Source organism: Gymnogyps californianus, chromosome 3 (assembly GCF_018139145.2).
Source record: "Gymnogyps californianus isolate 813 chromosome 3, ASM1813914v2, whole genome shotgun sequence".
NCBI lineage: Eukaryota > Metazoa > Chordata > Aves > Accipitriformes > Cathartidae > Gymnogyps > Gymnogyps californianus.
The window spans coordinates 83,479,283-83,500,075 of record NC_059473.1 but is presented as its reverse complement, the minus strand read 5'-3'; the positions used below and the strand labels follow the sequence as shown (position 1 = coordinate 83,500,075).

The 20,793-nt window shown below is 39.8% G+C and overlaps 1 protein-coding gene across 4 annotated transcripts in view; it reads left to right on the top strand.

The window, feature by feature from the left end:
• KLHL32 (kelch like family member 32) overlaps positions 1–20,793 on the top strand; it is a 130,011-nt gene that overhangs the window by 99,904 nt on the left and 9,314 nt on the right. For all 4 annotated transcript variants that reach the window (XM_050894813.1, XM_050894812.1, XM_050894816.1 and 1 more), the window contains one exon: positions 12,558–13,284. In XM_050894813.1, the coding sequence (XP_050750770.1) occupies positions 12,558–13,284 (727 nt within the window). The remainder of the gene's footprint in view (positions 1–12,557; positions 13,285–20,793) is intronic.

The window sequence follows — 20,793 nt, the reverse complement described above, 5'->3', positions numbered from 1 at the left end:
GACAGCTGTGTTTGTGAAGAGATAAGCTTTTGTTTATTGCAACTTCAGAAAAACTTATCAGAGATAAAGCACCTAGCGATGTTGGGTTTACCATCATGACAAATGATGGAGGGTCCAAACTTGAGCATTTTGTGATGCATTAGAAAATGGTTGGCGAGAAGTTGTTACCTCAGTTTCTTGTCATTTGATTCAGTTATTAAAGAGAGGCAGATCTATTGGGCTCCATAGGTTTTAGGAACTTATGAAGCTACACTTTAGGAATGTTTATGATGGGGGGACTTGCTTGTTGTTTCTAACTGTCTATGGCTAGACCTGTTTGAAAGGAAAATTGAGGTTCTCTCTCCGGATGCCATATTTTGGGTTTGGTTTTATTGCTTTGCTTTGCTCTGGATAGTTTGTCACCCTCCACGCTCCTTTCTGATGATCTTGTTAAAACAAAATTTACTTTGATTGCAAGAGTAAGTGGAGCCTTTCCAGTGTGATCAATCCCAGCTCGTTTATTTTATTTGTGTACACTCCCAGGTGTGATAGTCATTGCAGTGCATGGGAAAATAGAGTGGTTGTCAGTGGGGTAGCTGTAAAGTCTGTTGCAATAGGGACTACACACTAGGTCATACAGGTTTTAAACAGACAATTGTACATATGGAGTGTCATTGCTAGGGGTTGCACTGGGCCTTGCTTGTTCCTTCCATCATAGCAGAAGAATGAGTTAGGTGCAAGAAGCACATTTGTAGATCTGCCTTTGTAGAGAAGCTCCAAGTGACTGTAAAGGATACTACTCCATGGTTTGAGGACTTGATCGCACAGGAACGCACTTCTCTTGAAGCATACTACCGGATAGTTTTGTCTTTGCTGCTCCAAGAAGGCTAAGAAAAAATGCAGTGTTTTATTGCCTGTATGGAGATGTACTTTTCAGCTGCAAAAATATCCGAAATACTTTTGTCAGATGATATTTAGGGATCCGTTTTGTCCTCAGTTTCAGATACCTGCTTCTCACCAGGCTTCGTTCTGTGGCATGGAGCACAAAGATCTCCACAGGATTTTGGTAGTGGAGTAAAGAGACTCAGTTGTGGACAGCTTGAGGGGACAGAAGATTGTTATTATGTGTCAGCTGTACCATTGCTGTCTTCTGTCATATCACTTAATTTTTCTCTCTCTTAGTTCTCATGTTGGGAAAATGGTTGAAATGTACACTTCTTTCAGAGAAGCTTGAGTTTTACTGCTTATAAATTGCTTTGAGATACTTGGAAGGAAAGTGCTATATAATTTTGAAGTTCAAATTCCCCAGAAGGTGTAAAATGGCAAACTTCCATGAGCTGTGATAATTTACAACAGCTGAGAATTTACCTTCTGTCCCTACCTTACTTCACTTTGAGCTTGAGTAGATGAAAAGTTTGGTTTTTCCATTATAGCAACTCTTTGCTTTAATATAATATGATTTATTACCATATATAATGTTATATATTAATGTAGTTCAGCTAGCCTTTTGTAAAGCTGATTTTTGATCATAGTTATTTTATTGCGAGTCTAAAAAGCTGAAATATTTTTATTGAGGTTAGTCAAAGTCTTCTAGGTAGGCTTCTGTCTAGTCTCATTTCCAGTAAATATACGAAACGGTAAAATAAATGCATTGGATAAAGTGTATAAAAGAAGTGAATACAACTTTGAAAAGTATACATTCTATTCTTAACTGTTACTATAAAACTGACATTTTTATGTATGTGTTTCATAGGAAACACATACATAAAAAATGAAAGTAACACTGTCTCTCTCACAGCCTTTTTGATAAAATGATGTCCCTTTTGGGAAGGCTGGTATCATTATGAAGCACCAGGGAGGAAGGAAACTTGTGGTAAAGCACTGGACCGAGAATGCAAGGGACAGTATTTGGTTGGTGGAGAGTTTGTCTTTGGGATGAAGAATTCCTCCCTTCCTCACAAGGATGTTGTGCAGAAACATTTATTAAAAAATTCTGAGATGGAAATACAGCTGTTACTAATGGAGCTGTTTAATGAAATCTGCCAAAGACATGTAGGTTATGTATCCCCCTTGTACCTGTTGAAGGCTGTGCAGGACAATATTTTTGTCTAGCAGCCCTGTGAGGAAATCAGACAACTGGTGATTGATGCTTTACAGCTTAAATGCTTTAAGAAGATAGATCTTATCAGCACGTGAGAAAAATTGAGAAGTATTTTTAATACATTGTGATTCACTTTAATGCCATTAATTTTGATAAGTCTTTGCTATTAATACAGCTGCGTTATGTACCTCTACTTTAATCACAGTATAATATCATGAAATGCATCATTCATGCTGCTAGACAGACTTCGGCCAACAACTCTGCTTGCTGCGTGTTATTCAGTGCTGAAAGATCAAAATCAAATTTCTGCCTCTTGGAAAGTGGCTTACAGACTGCAGGGCTGGTGTTCTGAAAGTTGCAGGTTGTAGTCTTGACATCATGTAGATCCCAAACCAGCAAAACTCCAACCAAGAGGTATAGCACTTCTTATTTAGCAGACCAAGAGCTTCCTAAAGTAGTACTGTGGACAAATCCACTGCAGCTTTTGCAGAGACTGATAAGAGGTCAGGGGGACATACACTAACAAGTGCTTTCACTCTCCAGATCTAATGAACCTTGGGGTTCTCTAATCTTCCTTTTGGGCCACGTATTTCCTGAAGTCATAACTCATTTATATTTGGCTTCCTTCTCCATTGCCTGAGCCTACTGTCCGATCCCTCAGTCCTCCAAACCCTGTCCATCGGTGAAGCTGTGACTGGATGGCAATGACTATGGTTGGGTCTGGAAAGATGCATGTTTTGTCTTTCCTGCCGGCTATGCTCTCACACTGCAGTTTGGGAACGCGCTTCAGGGGCCCCCTTATACACAAAGCCAGTGCCACTGCTGAAGCAGGGGTCTAGCACTAGGGTGGGGATGGCTGGGTAGGAGTTGGGGACAAATAGCAGAATGACAGCATCTTTGAATATGTGGTGTGATCCTTGTGGTGGGGAAACATGAATGTGAGACTGCTATTTGTTTGCTCTTCGTGTAGAGAGAAGCACGTTTGCTTCTGAGCCTTCTCTCTGCTCCATCCAACAAAACACGTGGCGGCAGCTTCCCAGACTGTTACTTCCCTTCTTCATTGGCGTGTTAGGAATGTTTTGGGGTCATTCCCAAGAGTTCACTAAACCCATATGTATATTGTAAACAGTGTCTTTATGCTTGAAAAAGGATGAGTGTTTTAATATTTGAAACAGGAGGAAAGGTGAAACTCAGCTGTCAAGCGAGTGGAAGCACTGGGGGGAAGTGCTTGCCAATCACTGGCAGACTGGGCAACTTTTGTCATGCTTCTTTTATCTAGGATTTCGAGCTAATAGATCTTCCTTAATTGGGCTGGGTTGGAGCCTTCGTGTTATCTGAGGGTAACAAGACTTTCCTTACTATACAAAGAAGAAGCACCAGAGAGCCTGGTCCTTTCAACCTACTTGCATCAACAGTAGACTTCAATAAATTAGACAGGAACAAGTGAAAATGGCATCCTCTGTGTCAGCAAGGATGTGCAAGCCTGCTCACGGCTTCTTCAGCTGAGGACTCTTGGTGTGTTTTCCACTTAGATGAATGTTCTGCTTACAGCCCCAAACTTTTAAGGAATTAAAACTTTCATTCTGTAGTGTGAGGAAAAGGTACAGGAAACAACATTTCTTAAAAGCCTTTGGTGTTTGGATCGGTTTTCTCTATCCACTCCCCCTTTAGGCAAATATTAATCTTTGCTTCTAAGCTGCTTTTTTGTTTTGGTATGCTGACCTGAACATTGGTATGCATTTTGTGATGCTTGACAGACTAGAGAATATCTGATGATGACCAAGATCACAGAAAGATTTACCTTGCTTCATTCAGAGGTGCAAAGAGGTTCTTTTGACTTACCGCACCTTCCTTACAGTGCTGTTGTGAGGATTGGGAAGCCAGGTGGCTGGAGTTGGGTGAGGCTGGGAGGGAAGTGAACTGTAGCTGAGGAGGTGCAGGAAACTTGAATCTTCCATTCTTTCCAAATTTTAGCTAAGCAGCCCCCAATTTTTCTTTTTTTTCCTCTTCATTTGTGAGGCACTCTGATTCTGTGCCAATGAGTAAGGTAAGAAACACCTAGTGGGATCGATTAATTTCCCATCCTTTAGAATGTGGGAATGAACAACTCAAACCACCAGAAAACTAAATATTGATGCTGTCAGTGGCATGATAATTGGTCTCTGCTTTCATCTCCAAACAATCCCTTGCTTGGATTCCATTATTCATTCTAAGAGGAAAAGGGTTATTAATGCAGTGTTCTTTAATTTTTTTTTCTTTTGTGTGTGTGTGTGAGAGAGAGAACAGGAGAGCAATAACACAATAAATATATTGGCAAAGAGAAAACATTTGCGAGAGATCCTTGCCCATTTTTTTAAATCTTCTCTTATCATGAAGAATGTGAGCTGTGATAAATTGTTCTGCTAATCAAACAGCACTGAAAGGTTAGGTCATTGGAAGTCTTTAGTCATTTTGTGCTTTTCAAGAGTGAATTTGTTAAAATTATGCTGAATACCCACTTAAAGCCTGGGCTGAAAACCCTACCTGTGTTTTATAACTCTGCACTGTCAGAACTCATAATAAGTCAAACATTCTTTCAGAGGTACTCATAAGGGAGAAAAAACCCTGTAAATTTAAGAGTAATTTCAGATTGTAAATGAAAAAGAGAGGCACGACTGTTCATTTGCACCAATCATGCCTTCCTTTCATCTGCTCTGATTAGGCCTGGTGCGGTTTCATCAAACTACTCCATCACTGAGCTGTCACTCCAGTCGTCTGTTGATTGAAAACAATCAGGGCTCTGATGGCACAATTATTCTGACCCTTTAACTAGAGGCTGCTGTGATAATGAAAGGTTGATTATGATAGTTTGTGCCTCTTTCAGTTTGCCAAGAAGGTTAATTTGGGCATCAGACGGATGTTTAATGGGCGCTTGCTGGCTACACTGAGGTAAATGAGAACGTGCAGTCTTCGATATTGCACGGATATAGTTTGGCTGTCAATCATTGTCATTTTGAGTTTGTGCCTCACACTCTGGAAATCACATTTTATTTTTTCCTTGGGATTTAATTTATTCTGTGCCCTGAGGAAGTTCTTTCACTCTGTGACCTTCACAGTAGCTTTCACTGTCTTTTTTCCCTTCCCTCAAATGGAGCCCAAAGGCATAATACATCTAGAGGAACATTTTTCTTTCATTTTTTACATTAAAAAAAAAAAAAAGGAAATTTTAAAATCTCTGTTTATCAACTCATCCCAAACAGAGCAAATGTTTTAATTCTGATTGTAAAATCAGAATGTGCAAATGAAAGTGTGCTTGCTTGCTAACGCAGCGCCACACAGGGGGCTGCTTACGTAGACACACATTTGTAAAACTGACAAACAGGTAATTTTAAAATGTCTCTGTGTAAAGAGAGTGGGGGATGGCACAGCTTTATTTTCACAGGCTACATGCATATGCCTCAGCTCGGTGTCTTGTAAATATGGTCTCAGTCACTGTACTACAACTTTTTGAGTTGGAAAGTCTCTCTTCAGGGTTCAGGGGCAAACGGCATTTCATTGCTGATTCAGAGATTATTATTTACTGTGTTCAGATTGAGAGACACCTATGCATGATTTGTAGCTGTTGGGCTCAAGGTGCAAAAGAAATGCAAATACCTCATAATTTTGATTGTTCTACATGCAGCTCATTACAGTCTTATTTTTATACACATTTTTAATTCAAAATAAAAAGAAGAAATAGATTTCTGTCTTTAAGGCTGTCCTGCATCTAGGCTTGAGCCATTTATTTTCCATGCTGCCTACAACTGTAAGGTAGTACCTGCTTGATACAATTGCAAAGAGAGTCTGGAGGCTGTGCTGCGTGGTTACTTACTAACTTCTAAAAATATTCACATGTAACTCATGGCTTTGAAAAATTGTGTGTGTGTGTGTTGGGTTTTTTTTTTCCCAGCAACAATTCTTCACCCATATGTTTTTATTCTTAAATGGGTGATACAGACCAATTTAGTTCACCTTACTTAAAATACTTAAATGAATATCCTAAACCCTCTCAGTTTTGTCCTTTGTAGTCTCTGGAGAGAAAAAGAAGGACTAAGACCCTTTAGAGACCCAAATTCAGGCCCTTTGGAAATCCCCCTTCGTTTTAAAACGGTGGAAGTTCCTCCATAGCCTTCAGTGGGCTTTGTTTCAGAGCTTTAGTAAATGTCCTGGTTTATCCATAGATTGTGCTCCTGGACTTGAGATTTGAAGAGCCAGGGTGGTGCTGACAATAGCCAACTGAGACAGACAGTGGTTTTGAGGCAAGAGGTTCCAGTCTGGAACACCTGAGGCTTGCTGAGTTAGACAAAATCCAACGAAAGGCCAAATCATGTGCAAGTTTAGAACCAAAATATATATTTCTAGTGTTTTCAAACACTGAACTAGTATAGTCCAAGTTTTGCTTTTTGAAGTTCCCCTGGTGCCTTAAAGTGATTGCTGTAGTAGCTGTGTTGCTTTCATGACTCTTTTTGGCTTATTGATCAATAGGAGCAGGTCTATAGCACTGTCCAATATGCTAATGATACAAAGATATTAATTTGATTTTTTCTGGCTGAAAATTTTTGCTTATGTTAAGCAACAGAAGGACTGCTCAGGTGAGATTTGTGTTGAAATAAGAGATTTGTGGTGCTTTCTCTTTCCCTGGTATGTATTATCATCAGATTCTCACACAGAAATCGGATAATTTGTGTTGAATATATCTGATCTCAGTCCAGGAAAATACTTCCCTCCACTTTTGTTTCCGTATTTAAAATTGTCCTTTCTCCTAAAATGAGAATGTTGACTATGTTATTGTATTTGATTTCCATTTGTTTTAATGAGACAGTGTGAATTCATTGTTTTGAAACCTTATAGAATTTAATGTTTCCTTTTATTTGTTGTTGCTAAAAAACCCTCCCTCCAAAACCTCATTTTTTCCACTACTGTCACTTTTTGGCTTCAGCTCAGTTATTAGAGACCTTAGATGGTATAAACTAGCATAATTCCTTTGCAGTCTGTGGGGCTACAACGTGAATACATCAACTAAAGAGCAGACCAAGATGACTTTAATGAAGTTCCCATGGCCCCTGCCTCTCACAGATCCCAGGCTTAGAAGAGCGTTTTCTCTCTTGGAGCACTGTGAATATAAACTTTCCCTGGCACTGACTTTGTGACTTCAAGTGGTTTCCAAGTGAACCTGGGTCTAATGAGTATGTCAAGCTTTTTGCACTCATAAAGTAGCTTGGCTTTTCTGGTTAGAAAACTTGCTGTGATGTCAAGTGAAGGTCTGGCACGTTTCCCAGCAGAGCGGTGTGAGAAGGATTGCAGGGGGACGCTGAACGGGCAAGGTACAGGCGTGCCGGGCTCTCTTGCTTCCTGGAATAGCTGGCAGCCCAAAAGACCAGGTAACTACTTATTGCAGGGTTATCTTCAACAGGAGTGAAACTCTTAATTCAGCTTTAACCTCTGCTGCCTCTGTGCCCTCTCCGGCTGTGGTATGTGTGTGGTACATGCACCATTAACAGCAGGGAGGGAAGGACCGCACTCTGAGGCTGTGTGAATTGGACTGTTGAAGCACCATGCTGGAAGCAGAAGCAGCTGTTGGAAATGCAATGAAATCACAATCCAACATGCAGGAGTGCTTAGATGTATGCTCCAACTGTGCCACAATGTATTTTTCCATCTGTTTTCTGCTGTTTTGAGAATGTACTCCATTGCTAAATCAAGTAATGTAACCTTGGAGAAGAAAAATCCTTTGGGTTAAGGCTTTAGAATAAGAGAATTAATCTGGTTTGAAAATCCTGTCCGTCTGAGGGTCTACTTTTGTCATTTACTTAGTTTAGAAGATGAATATGGCAAAATATATTATTTATTAAAGTTGATATAGGCACTAGGCTGTAGCTTCCTTTTCTCACACACTCATACATTAAAATTAATAGAAAAGAAGCTTCTAGCAGTTTAAACAGAATTTGCCTATATGGCACTAGGAGTAGGAGTCTTTCCTTATTTTTGTAAATTATTTAGCAGCGATACAAATATTGTAAACCTCAAAATTGTGGATGGTCTCTTTTTTTTTTTTTTTGCTTGCTTACTTGTTTGCGTTTTAAACACAGTTGTAATTTCAAGTGCTATTGGTATCTCCTTAGAGAAGCCTGAATGTCTTTCATTGCAGTGTCATAAAGTGTATAATGACTTTGAGTTTATTTTGCCAATACTGATTATAGTTGCTAATCACTACTGCCAGAGGGGCTAAAAAATAGGTGCTATAATAATAGTGTATAGACAGGGTGAATTTTGGATTTTCTATGTAGGCACCAGGTTTCTAAGTCTGGATTAAACAAAAACTGAATAAAGGTGGTAGAACTTGTGTTGATAAATACACAGATGTTTGCTGATATGTTGCATGGAAGTTTGCACTTCTGCCATATGTTCATGAGAGTTATTAGTTGCCTCCTTTACACTGAAGGAAATTTAGAACTGTATTACAGTCCATCAGTGACTATTTCTACTACAAGCAAAAGTCTTGTTTGGGAACTTAATTTTCTTTCTTTTGAACTTCTCCAGCCTTCCAGTAGCTGCCAAACCATCCAGTGACGACAATATCTGTTCACCCACACAGATAACTCGATTTTCTTCTATGCCTCCATAGTGTGGACAACACATGCTCTTCTAGAGAGCACCGTAACAATGTGTGCTGCATAACAAATGTAGAAGTCTAAGGCTCAGTTTGTGAGTGTCCCTAAAACCGTATAACCTGTTCCATAGCCTTGTGTTACAATTTAGGAGTTGGTCCTGTATTCTATGAATATACATATAAATACTTACATTTGTAGCTTAAATTCCTAACAGTTATTTTTAAGGAGTGTCCCAAAACGAATTTATGGCATTTAAAATCGAGTAACAGTCATTGTTATCAATAGCAAGACAAGGAGATAAAAACACTACAGCTTTTAGCTCTTACGGCCTTTTCTCTGCCTTGGAGTGCCACAGATTAGGTGTGGGTCACACAGAATACTGTAGTAAAATTGTGTTCAAACAGTAGCATGAGTTGATTTGGACAGGAGCTTCTAAACATATTGTGATTCCCAGACCTCAGTTGCCTCCCAAAGACCCAGTAGAGCTTCTCTGCTGATTATCAAATGCCCACAGACCATCCAGGTGATATAGTGATGTGCAGGGTTCTTAGCCCTGCTTTCTAAATTAATACAGTAAAATGCAGTACTCCACTGCAAACTGACCTCAGACGTGGAGTCTGTTAAGAGCCAGTAGCAACCTACACAAAAGACAGCCTGGGATTCACCGTACCCTCCCCGTTGCTGTTGCAGTTGCTTGTCAGAAGGGAAAGGTGGAAGTAGCGTAGACCGAAGATACCTTTAGGTGCAGTATGTAGAGGATCCCAAGGAAGTTGCAATAAATTTAATCTGGAAAGATTCAAAAGTTTTCATAAATAAAGATGCAGGACAGATGAGTGGGGATGAAATAGTGTAGGAAAGGACGGAGAAAGTTTTGGTTCAAGACTGGGAATAGATTGTACATCTCCTATGAGTGCCAACAGAATCTTTGTATCACTTTGCACCATCGCTGTGGTGGTTTAGAAATTCTGTGATTTTAGAGAAACGTTAAGCATTACTGGTTTCAGTGAAACATTTTTTACAGCTCCAGGAATATTCTCAGTACTGACCAAACTCAGTATGAACCAAGTTGCTTTTGCAAAACTTCATGCAGCAGAGCAAATGTATTGTAATGGAGATGTCCATTCCTTCTGCTGCAGATCGTCACACATCCCATATGCAGAAATGAATGCAGATACTGTGTCTTTGAAAGGTATGAATGTATGTAGTGTCGCTTGTGTGTTTATATAATATTTATTGGGGGGTGGGAGGGAGGACAATAAAGGAAAGAGGAAGGATAAAGTTCCAAGATATTAACAGGCATTAATGTTAAACTTACTTTAAAACCCCTGTGGTTACCAAGACCTGGTTTACATTAGTGTATGTCTTTTAAGAGTCTGTAATGTCTGTCATTATAGCACAGGTGATACCTCCACGATGCCATTTGAGATGCGAGGGAAGGCATGAACTATAAGCAAAAGAAACCAATCTGTTAGATGCAAGTGATGACAGATAAGAATTCAGTTTTTGTAAATTCTTCTCTTTTAATATAGCAACCCACACATCATTCAGTTGGTATGAATTCAGTTGGTGTCTTCACCATGATGAAGATAGCCTGAATTCCACTTCAATTTCAAGTGTCTAGTCAATGATGAGAGCTAAGTGCCTCTGAAGACTTTGAGGAGTGATTCACATGGCCTAAGACATGGAGTAGAGAGTTACCTAAAACCACTCAGTAGGAGACACCTGACACATGGATTTGGTGGATTTAGAACATGTGAATATAATGCTTAATGATTTCAAGTCCATAAACACTTTCAAATGTATTTAATTAATGCCTTTTTTACTAACAAGTCTAAATACATACAGCTAATGCACATTTTGAAACTCAATACAGCATTTAACTGACTGAATTACTGTTGCAATTTTTGATGCCCTTCATTGACTCATTGTTTCACAGGGGTTGAATAGCACAGTGGAGAAAAAGTGTTTCAAATTAATCTTAATAAGGAGGTGGGTTTGGTTTGTCATCTTCCCTCTCTGACAGAATACAGAAGCAGCAATAAATTTGATATACCATGCATATATGAAAGCCATGAGTAACAGAAACCTTTCTTTTCAGCTCCTTCACGTGATATTCCCATGAGCAGTATGAGGCAGTAGGTTTTAGCTGAAACTGTTGTTATCACACGGCTAGTTAGAAACTCCTGCTCCACAAGTTCTTTGTCAGAATGAAGTGAAGTATCGAGTAGAGGAGTCTGTCCTCATCCAGAACTAGTCAATGTCTTTGTTAATGACTTGGATGAAAGGATAATATGGGGTTTATGTTTTCAGACAATCAGAAAGTGGAATGGTCTTCAAGCACTTTTGAAAATATAATTAGGATTGAGAATGATCTTAACAGATTGGAGCAGTGGCCTGAAGTAAATAGTAGAGAGTTCAGTAATGACAGAGAAAGCATGACACTTTGTGGAAGTTCTGCAGAAAAAAGAGGTGGGAATAGTACTCAGTCATAAGCTTAAACATGAATCAGCAATATCATAGTGCACTGACAGTCTCGTGTAGTGATGTACAAACAAGAATGGCATAGATTGTTACAATCAAAGAGATCCTTCCAATCTATTTGCTACTACTACAGCCTTAAGAGGAAGATGATATCCAGTTTTCAGCAGCAAACATTAAGAAAGAGGGGCGTTTCCTTTCAGTAACAGCGAACTGTGAGCCAAGCAACACAGGTTTAGAAAATGTGTCTCAAGATGGATTGAGAGACTTTTTCATTCAGAGAAGAGGAAACTGCCACACACACATTAAAATGCATTGGAGGTGGAGGAGAAAAGGAGGGTAGCAAACTGCTTTTCATCCTGCATGGATGGATCAATTTCAAGGGTTGGTCTGGGGGTTCCTGAGCTCTGGAATATAAACTCAAAGGTGGAAAATGGGGCAATGAGTTGAAGGGTTTAGAGTTCCTGCATAGGTAAAAAGAAAATCTGTCTGAGAGGATAGCTGAGCATGGGAGTGGTTTTCTTGAGGAAGTTTGAGTATCTTCATCACTGGAGGTTTTCAAGAATAACTTATACAACAGTTCTTGAAATGGTTTAGGCCCTTCCTAGCCTCTTTTTAGACCTGGTTGGATTCAATATGCTCTATGTAATTTAAAGGCTATGTTTAATTTTGGCTGTTGATACCAGCTGCAATTGCTGATCAGTTTTAGAGTCTTCCTTGCTGCTTTCTGTCAGTTCCAAACCAGCAGAGCCTCTTCTCTGCTTCTCTCTTCTCTGGCTTAATTTCTGGTCCCTTTACACCTCTCTCCACTTTATGAATAAAATAAATGAAGAAGGAAAAAAAAATAATGAAGGATTCAGTATGTATTTTGTTATATTCCTTCAATATTTTGTCATAAATAGAATGAAAGATGGAGGGGAGAAAGGCCTTTTCTTTCTAATCATCTAACTGTAATCTTACTTTTCTTTCTAGTGGACCCCATGGTCTCCAGTGATCACATAGTCCCTACATTTATATTATTGCTCCAGCAGCTTGATTCTGGGATATTGTGGTCTCCTACAGCATTACTAACAGTCTGCACAGCAAGAGTGTTGCATAGCAGTATTGCAATCTCATAATGCTGTGGAAATTCTTTAGGGGGACAGGTGCAATACAATACTTTTATGTATATTATAGGTGGAGTTTTAGTAGGTATCTTTTATGTTGGCTCACATGCTTTCATAACTGCTCTTTATATTGATTGATATCACTACTGAGGCAAGTATATAGCTGCTCTTGGAATGCAAGCAGTTTTCAAAAGACCAAATTTTGGCAGAATTGTACACAAATAATTGGTGTCTTGTTTTTCCCTTCCTTCCCCCCACTTTTAGCTGGCTGTGAGGTGGTTGGAACACAACTGCCGCTACCAGTACATGGATGAACTTCTCCAGTATGTCCGCTTTGGCCTTATGGATGTGGATACACTGCATACCGTAGCTCTTTCTCATCCTCTTGTCCAAGCTAGTGAAACTGCGACAGCACTTATTAATGAGGCCTTGGCTTACCACCAGAGCGTCTATGCACAGCCAGTTTGGCAAACCAGAAGGACAAAACCTCGCTTCCAGTCAGACACTCTTTACATTATTGGTGGAAAAAAACGTGAAATCTGTAAAGTGAAGGAATTGCGATACTTCAATCCGGTAGATCAAGAGAACGTTCATATCGCAGGGATTGCAAACTGGAGCGAGCTAGCGCCTATGCCTGTAGGGAGAAGCCACCACTGTGTTGCTGTCATGGGAGACTTTCTTTTTGTAGCTGGTGGAGAGGCAGAGCACTCCACAGGGCGCACTTGTGCGGTGAGAACTGCCTGTCGATACGACCCCCGCACTAACTCTTGGGCTGAGATAGCTCCAATGAAGAACTGTCGGGAACACTTTGTGCTGGGAGCAGTGGACGAGTACCTCTATGCAGTGGGGGGCAGAAATGAATTGCGTCAAGTGTTACCTACAGTGGAACGCTATTGCCCCAAGAAGAACAAGTGGGCCTTTGTACAGTCCTTTGATCGATCACTCTCATGCCATGCAGGATATGTGGTGGATGGTCTTCTTTGGATATCAGGTAGAAAACGTTTCACACAGTTTGAGGTACTAACAAAATACCAAAATACTGTCTCGAATGAAACTAATAAATCTTCTTTGATTTATATGTCATGATAACTTTTGTCTTAGGAGATGGGTATTTCAAAGAATTTAATCCTGGAAGCATAGAATCAAGCCTGATTAGAAGTACAGGAGCATAATGTACCTATACAATATTTTTTGTCTGCTAAATATCTCTCTGTTTCAAAGCTGCATATATCATATGTGCTACCTCCAGTCGCCATTCATAAATCACGGTGAATTGGAATGATAACGCACTTTTGGACAAATTTCAGATTACAAATTCTGTGTGCTTCCTAAAAACAAAAAACAAGACCCAGTTTTTGTACTGTAATCTGGTACCACTGCATTTATTCCTGATAATGAAATGGAGAATTAAGTGCTCTTGGCTTGTGTCGATCCAGGGCTTGAAGGCAGATGTATGAATTGCTCCCACTTGCTCTTCAGGATATTGTAACAGGCCAAGATGACCTTCGTTAGAAATCATGCACGGCTCTGACTGTCCATTACAAGTGCACAGGACTGCCTGGATGTAATCATAACTTTATGGCACAGACAGATGAAAGTATAGGCCTTATAATCTTAAACTAACATATCATTTGCAATTCAGTCTGATATACTTTTTATTTTACATGTGCACATTGATGGGAGTTAAGGACATTGTGTCATAAGTATTTGTGGTGACTTTTCTGGTACTAGTTACTTTGGAATAAGGTCGATGCTGTCTACAGAAGGTTTGACAGAAAAATATCCGCCTTTTAGTAAGAAGTGTGTCGTGGAAGGTTATAAAGCTGTAATATTTATCAAAGAAGTTAATGAGTAAATGGGGCCAGCCCTTGAGGAAAATGTTCAGTGATTGCCATCTTCACTGTAGATACCCTCTGGGGATTTTAATATGGTCTGGGATGCCTCTGGTGAAAAGATGGTATATGAATGAAAGATTAAGTTAGCTACTTAGGCCTTCGCTGTTTTTCTCAAAGTATGTCATTTAGGTTAGTGGAGCAACTTGCAGATGTACCTTTCTGCCCATATGGATTAAGTACCTTATGGGAATGGATTCCCAAGCATGGCAGGAGAGGTAGCAGCTATCTGATTTTATACATATACACTAAAATCATGAATGATGACTTTGGAATTAAAAGCATGACAGAACGCAGAAAATCACCAAGATCCCTGGCAGGTGCTTTTGGTCACTTTCTTCAGCAAATGGCATTGAAGGAGTCTTGCAGAGTTTGTGCTGTGTGTTAATCCTGAAATGTGCACATGGTGGGCTTTGAGACCCAGGTACGGTACAGAAACAGGGTTTCTGCTTTAGGGTACCAGCTGGGCAAGTTCCGAGCATTACCCTGTTTATTCACTACCTTTCCTGTTTTATCAGCGGAGAGGGATGTGTGTCTGTGATGAGCAATTCAAATACATGGATGCTACTATTGCTGTGTCTTGATTTCCCCCCCCTCCCTTGTGGTTTACATTTGTCAGTCTCTATGAAAAACAAGGCTTTTTAGGAAATTGTGTTAAGCATATTTGTATAAAATCATTGAACGAACATTAGAAACATCCGTCAGAGTGTGGTCCTTGCTCCAGTACATGAAAAAAAGTAATATTTTTTTCTTAATTTCATTTTTTTTCTGTAAAAAAACCCCCAAACAAACAAGGAAGTATTTGATAGTGAGTTTTAAGTTAAATGTGGAACTGGTTAAAGATTACTTTTAATCTTTCCAGATATGCTAGGAAAGGGAAAATTATGCTGAGGATTAATTAACGTGCTTAGTTACGTAAGTGAAATGTATGCCTGCCTGTGTGTTTAAACACTATCTGCATTTATATAATGAAGCAGTGTGATACTGTGTTCAAGGAAATGCCTCTAATACAGCTGTAGAATCAGGGGAAGAGGTAAGTGGAAGCCTATTAGATGAACTCTTTAAAACTGGGCAAAACAACAAAAAATATTTCATCTGTATTGTTCCATTTATATTTGAAAACGCTACCAACATAACTTCTGTTGTAAAGTCACAGTGAGGAGCAATGTTTTGGCAGTGGAATAAGATAGACAGGACTTTTTGGTTATATTTTGTATAGTTTTTGAGAAAATGCTTAGCAGTTTTGAGTTGCTAGATTCTGACAGGTTATTATGAAGTACGAGAGCATACTATGCAATACTTCAGTAGGGTATTGATCTGAATTATGTACTCACAGATTGAAAACTGGTTTCTGTGTATTGAATAGAGTTATTTTGAAAATAAAAGTAGATGGAGATGCAATAACTGTAGCCAGCTTTCTATTATTAATTAATTGCTTAGGGCCAGAATGTAGCTCGCTGTACGTGTATATTCAGGGGCAGGGGAATAGTACAGAGAGATGTTTTATTGTTCCAAAAATATCAGTAGTCGCTGCTGGAAAAAATCCACTGTTCATCATCAAATATAAGGTGTTAGCATAAAAGTAATCAGTAATGCAGGAGGGAACCTAATTTTGAAGTATGTGGCCTAAAATTAAGTAATTAAAAAATTAGTCTGAGTTAGGGATGTTTCTGAGCTGTATCCCTGCTGCTTTTTCTGGGAAATACGGATCATCAGCAAGAGCTCTCAAAGTCAGTCTGCTACTACCAGCTGGCAAGGTAACCATGAAAATGTGCCCAGGTTTTAGTAAGTGAATACATTAAATAGTGATACCATAAGTTTCTAGCCCTTGTATTTGTGGAGAGAGTCATCAAAACATGACCCGCAAACCGACCATTTACTTACTCTATAGCCTAAGCATCTGTGCCTCTGCTACAGCCCCTTATCTTCTAAAGGCTTTACTAATCAAAAGCTGACTAGACTTAAGGGGTTTCTATTATTATTATTGGGATTCATTTTCAGCTTTGCTTTGCTGTTCCTTTGGGACAAATATGAGAAGGAATAAAAAATAATAGAGCATAAAATCATGGCAAAGGCAGCAGGGAGGGGAAGTGTGCTAAACAAAACACTGTATAAGCGTAAGCACACACTGGCAACAGGAGATGGGTGGCCCGTGTTTCAGGTGACCGAGGGACTCCTAAGCTGCCACCACCCCTTTGGGGTTTTTAACGTGCCAGAAGGCTCAGAGGGAGCCTTCTGCACTCTGGAACTAGTCAGACCCTCTGGTCGGTCAGCACAAGTGGGTTCAGCTCTCGAGTTTTCTGAGCTCCATATATTGTGGAACATGTTTTTATATTTGTGTCATCATTTTTTCTCGTCTTTTTTTTATTTTTTCACAGCCTGCATTTTATTTTATTTTCTTATTTTAGAAAGTGGATGAGAATTCATTAAAATAAGTTTTCTGTATTGACAGTACAGCATCGGGCAGATGGTTTTGAAATTTTATAGAAAGATGAATCTTACAGGCCCCAGTTAACATCTGACACCGTGACCCATTTCACAAACGAATTGCATGCCACATGCTTGAAAAGTGAAGTATTTGAGTGAAAGAGAAACAAAATGCACCAAACCCTTTGGAGTTCAACATTACTAACAATCATTCCCTATAAAAGCAGGGAAATACTTTCCATAAGACTGAGAACTTGAACTGTGCCTGTTTCCCTGCAATCCTCCGTGGTGCACACATGCAAATCTGGAGACCTACGTTTCTATGTACGTTAACCTTCTTCCTCCCGTATAGGTGTAGTGCCCCTGGGGACAGAGAGGGGCAGGGAACCTCTGCCAGGCAGTTCAGCTCTGGGCCATTCCTGCACCTGCAGCTGGGGATAACGAGGCTTCCCCTCCGCCTCAAGCGCTCAAGAGATTAGCACATGAAAAGTCTTCTCTAAAGCAAAGCATTATGCTGTTGTTTCACAGAGGTCCAAGTTGCCTGACCTTAAGTATGTCAGCTAAAATCACATCTTGACATGCACATGGAAACTCAACTTGGGGGGAGGTAAACAAGCCAACCCCGTAGAGTTGCTTTGTATTTAACAGCTTTTTCTTCAAAATTCAAGATTCTTTTTTAGTAGTAGTATTATTATTTTTTCCCTAATGGTGAAAATTTTGACTAAGGAAATGATGGCGATCACATATCTTGGAGAATTATTCTGACTTTGCAAGTGATTTGGGGTGAAAAGTATTACCTTACTATCAGTATGCTGTTTGTTTTGAGAAGAAATTTTTTTCTCAGTAAATGCCTATAAAATTCTTTTATGAAAAATAGATCTGGAATAAATAGGAATTTACAGTATCTAACCAAATGAAGTTTTGCGGTGCAGCTGGCACAGAAATTACCAGGAGTGGGAGGTTAACAAGTACATAAAAATTGCCTCAGTGACCCAGTCTTAGTCTGTATATGGAACAGTGTTTCATTATTATTATATTTGAATAAAGATAATGGATCTCTCACCTTTCAAGCATGGACATTATAGGTTTGATGCCATTGATTCTTCTTAGATTGAATGTAAACATCAGGCTTTAATGATTTTAAAAAACTAAACAAACAAGAAAAAAACCAACCGACATACAAACTAGGGCTTGTGCCCCTCTTGTTTGCAGCTGGATTGCATCCGGGGTGGAACAGTGTTAATTAGGGCTGCTGTTGGTGTCTTCCAGGGGACTCCTCAGGGTGGGAGAATATGCTCCATCTCAGCTGTCCTCACTGCATCTGGGCTGGCTGAAGTAAAAGGCAGTGGGCTTGCATGTTGAGGAAGGATTATCTTGTGTTTAACACACAGACACGTAAGAGAGGAGAGATTTCTATTTTAAAATAGCAGAGCACCTTGGGGCGCATGTCATGAGTTTCTATATAGTCCCTGGATTTGCTGGAAGGAATACACGTGGGAGCTCTTTGCCAACACGTAGTTTTACACGTCTCCCAGTGAACTCGGATTTGCGCACGCAGCCTAGCACTTGGGGACTTCGGAGAGAGTTGTGAGATTTTCTGGGGGATTTGGATTGGATTAGATTTCTTAAATCATATGGGGGTCTTACTAGGACATGTTATAAATATGGATTATAAATTTTCGATTGGGAAAATGGTGTTGAATCTACTGCCTCCCACCCTTCTCTTTTTGGAAGTGTCTTTATTGAAGGTGTTTTTCAGTGCAGTTTGTGAACTGTCTGGGGGGCTGTAACAACCCAAAATATTTCCCATGTGTGGGGAAGGGCTGGACAAGGTGGGTCTTGGAATCTGCCAGCAACTTCCCCATGTAGAGGGGTACTGTTGCATGAGTTGGGAACTTACAGGTGTTGGAGGGCTTAAAAAGCAGGGTTTACGGCCTGCAAGGGAGTGAGCAACAGTGACTGTGGCAGTGTAAAAACATTGTAAGCCCATGGGTTGGATGCTGGGCTTTCCGTGAGTGTGTTCTCATGTCTGTAAGAGCAAGCAAGACACAGGCTCGTCCTGAGGGTGCTCCTTGCCTCCCAGAAACTCTAGTCCTCAAAGCAAGCTGCTGGTGTCAAAGTGGTGCAATCATTGCTCTGTTTATAAAACCCAGCAAGCGCTGACCAAACTGTAAATTTCCTGTCATTTACCCAGCCAGATATTTTTTTCTCTTTCTTTAACTGATGGGTTACTACCACATGAGCTGCTATTGCTTGACATCAAATTTAAGAGCATGCTTTGTATTTTCAAATACTTCTTTTCAAGTGTCATTATGATGCCTCCCTGCCTTTCCCCTCCTTTTCTCATGGAAAGCACTGCAGAGAAGTTTAAGAAATTATCTCAGAACTACCCCATTTTTTTTCTGAGAAAGTATGTATTATTTTTAGTACCATTTAAACTTTTTTTTCTTCTCCTGTTTTTTTTAAGAGACATATTGCTCTTCTTTTGCCCTTTCCCAGCTGCCTGTAGTATTTTTAAAAAAATAGTTCAAGAGGACATTGCAGACTTGTTAAATTTGAATTTTGGCAGAAAATTTTAAACTTTTGCTATAGCACTTCAAAGTTAGGAGGAACTTGAGTTTGAAAATTGATGCAGATATAAGATGGCATATTTAATGACAGATGTATCTATAGAAACCTGTTAAGATGCAGATTATCCCCCTGGGGAGGGGAGATCAAAACTGCCAATCTATAAAATATACTTGTTAGGGGAAGGCATGGAATCCATCTCTGCGAGCACTTTGATTGCAGGGGACAGTGTAGCAGCATGTGGCATCATAACCTAAGAGCAGACAAATCAGCTTGATGACTTTCAAAGCCAAGAATACTGCTGGAGGCAAGGGTACTCCAGTCTAGAAGAAATTAAAACATATAGAGACTGTTATTAATTCCAGATCTATTTTTGTGTAGTCAAATCTGTATGCAAATCCTTAGCATCTCATTTTGGCAGATTAATCTAAAAGTGAAGAGCGGTATGTGAAGGGAATGTAATGATAAAACACCACGGATGAGCAATATTGCAGGGGAAAAAATGTAAGCTGTGTACTTGATATGAGGGGCTCTTTGTGAAGAGAGGCAAATAATTTTGCTTATTTGATTATTTCATTATTTTACAAGGAAGCAACCCCCTTCTTTCTCTTCTTCCTCCACATCTTTCCCCCCAAATTAAGGTGTCCTTTCTGAATGGAAATACATGACCCAGCATTGTGTTTCTGATGCATCTCCTGTAGTTTAACATTCTGGAGGTAATCATCCAAATAACTATGATTTTTATTTTTCAAAATACTAATCTGACATCTCATTTTTAAACATTACGCTAGGAGTGAAAATAAGTATGGAAAAGAAAATCAAATTACAAAACAGATATTAGAAAAGATTGTTTTGTGCATGTGGCTGACAGCCACTAACACTGTGAAGGCTGCACAACAGTGTAGAGACAAATAACAGATTGTGAGACTAGACACGGGAACAGTCATTGCTTTCCAATGCGTGTTCTTGCGTGTGTACTTCACAGGTGCTGTGATGGGCAGTGTGTGGCATAGTGTGATGGAAACAGTTTGGAAAGACTACATCTCATCTTGGCTGTCTCTTAGCCTGTAAGTGTCTCTGAGCTGGGAGCTTATGGTACTGTCCATGTGTAGGGGCCCCAGTACAGGCTGGTGCTTGCAGAGATGCACGCAAATAACAGTGTTATTCCTCCCTGCTACTGCGGTTGAAGACGAGACTCTTGAATAGATTTGTCTGTAGCTTCTGCTATCCATTGATCAGGTCCTTGGCCTCACACCAGTTATTTGGAGTGATCAGAGGGTACATCTATGTTAGCAAGTAGCTCAGCTCAGTAAGAGCAGATCAGCATATAGAACTTTGGTGCCGAGTTCTCTGTATCCACTCCATGTACGCTTCACATTTTTTGCTTTGGACTAGATTTATTCTGGTCCTCTGGACCAAATGTTCCTAGTACTCAGCTGGTACAAAGCCATCTGAAAGACCAGTTATTATTTCACACCCTTACACCCCATTAGGAACTGGAGCACAGCTGGTACACACCTGGAGCAGAGCTCCTGGTTTAACTTGAATGCACACCAGTCCCACCCTACAGCCTAAAATGACATGTGAGAGGTGGGGGAGTTGCTTCAAAATCA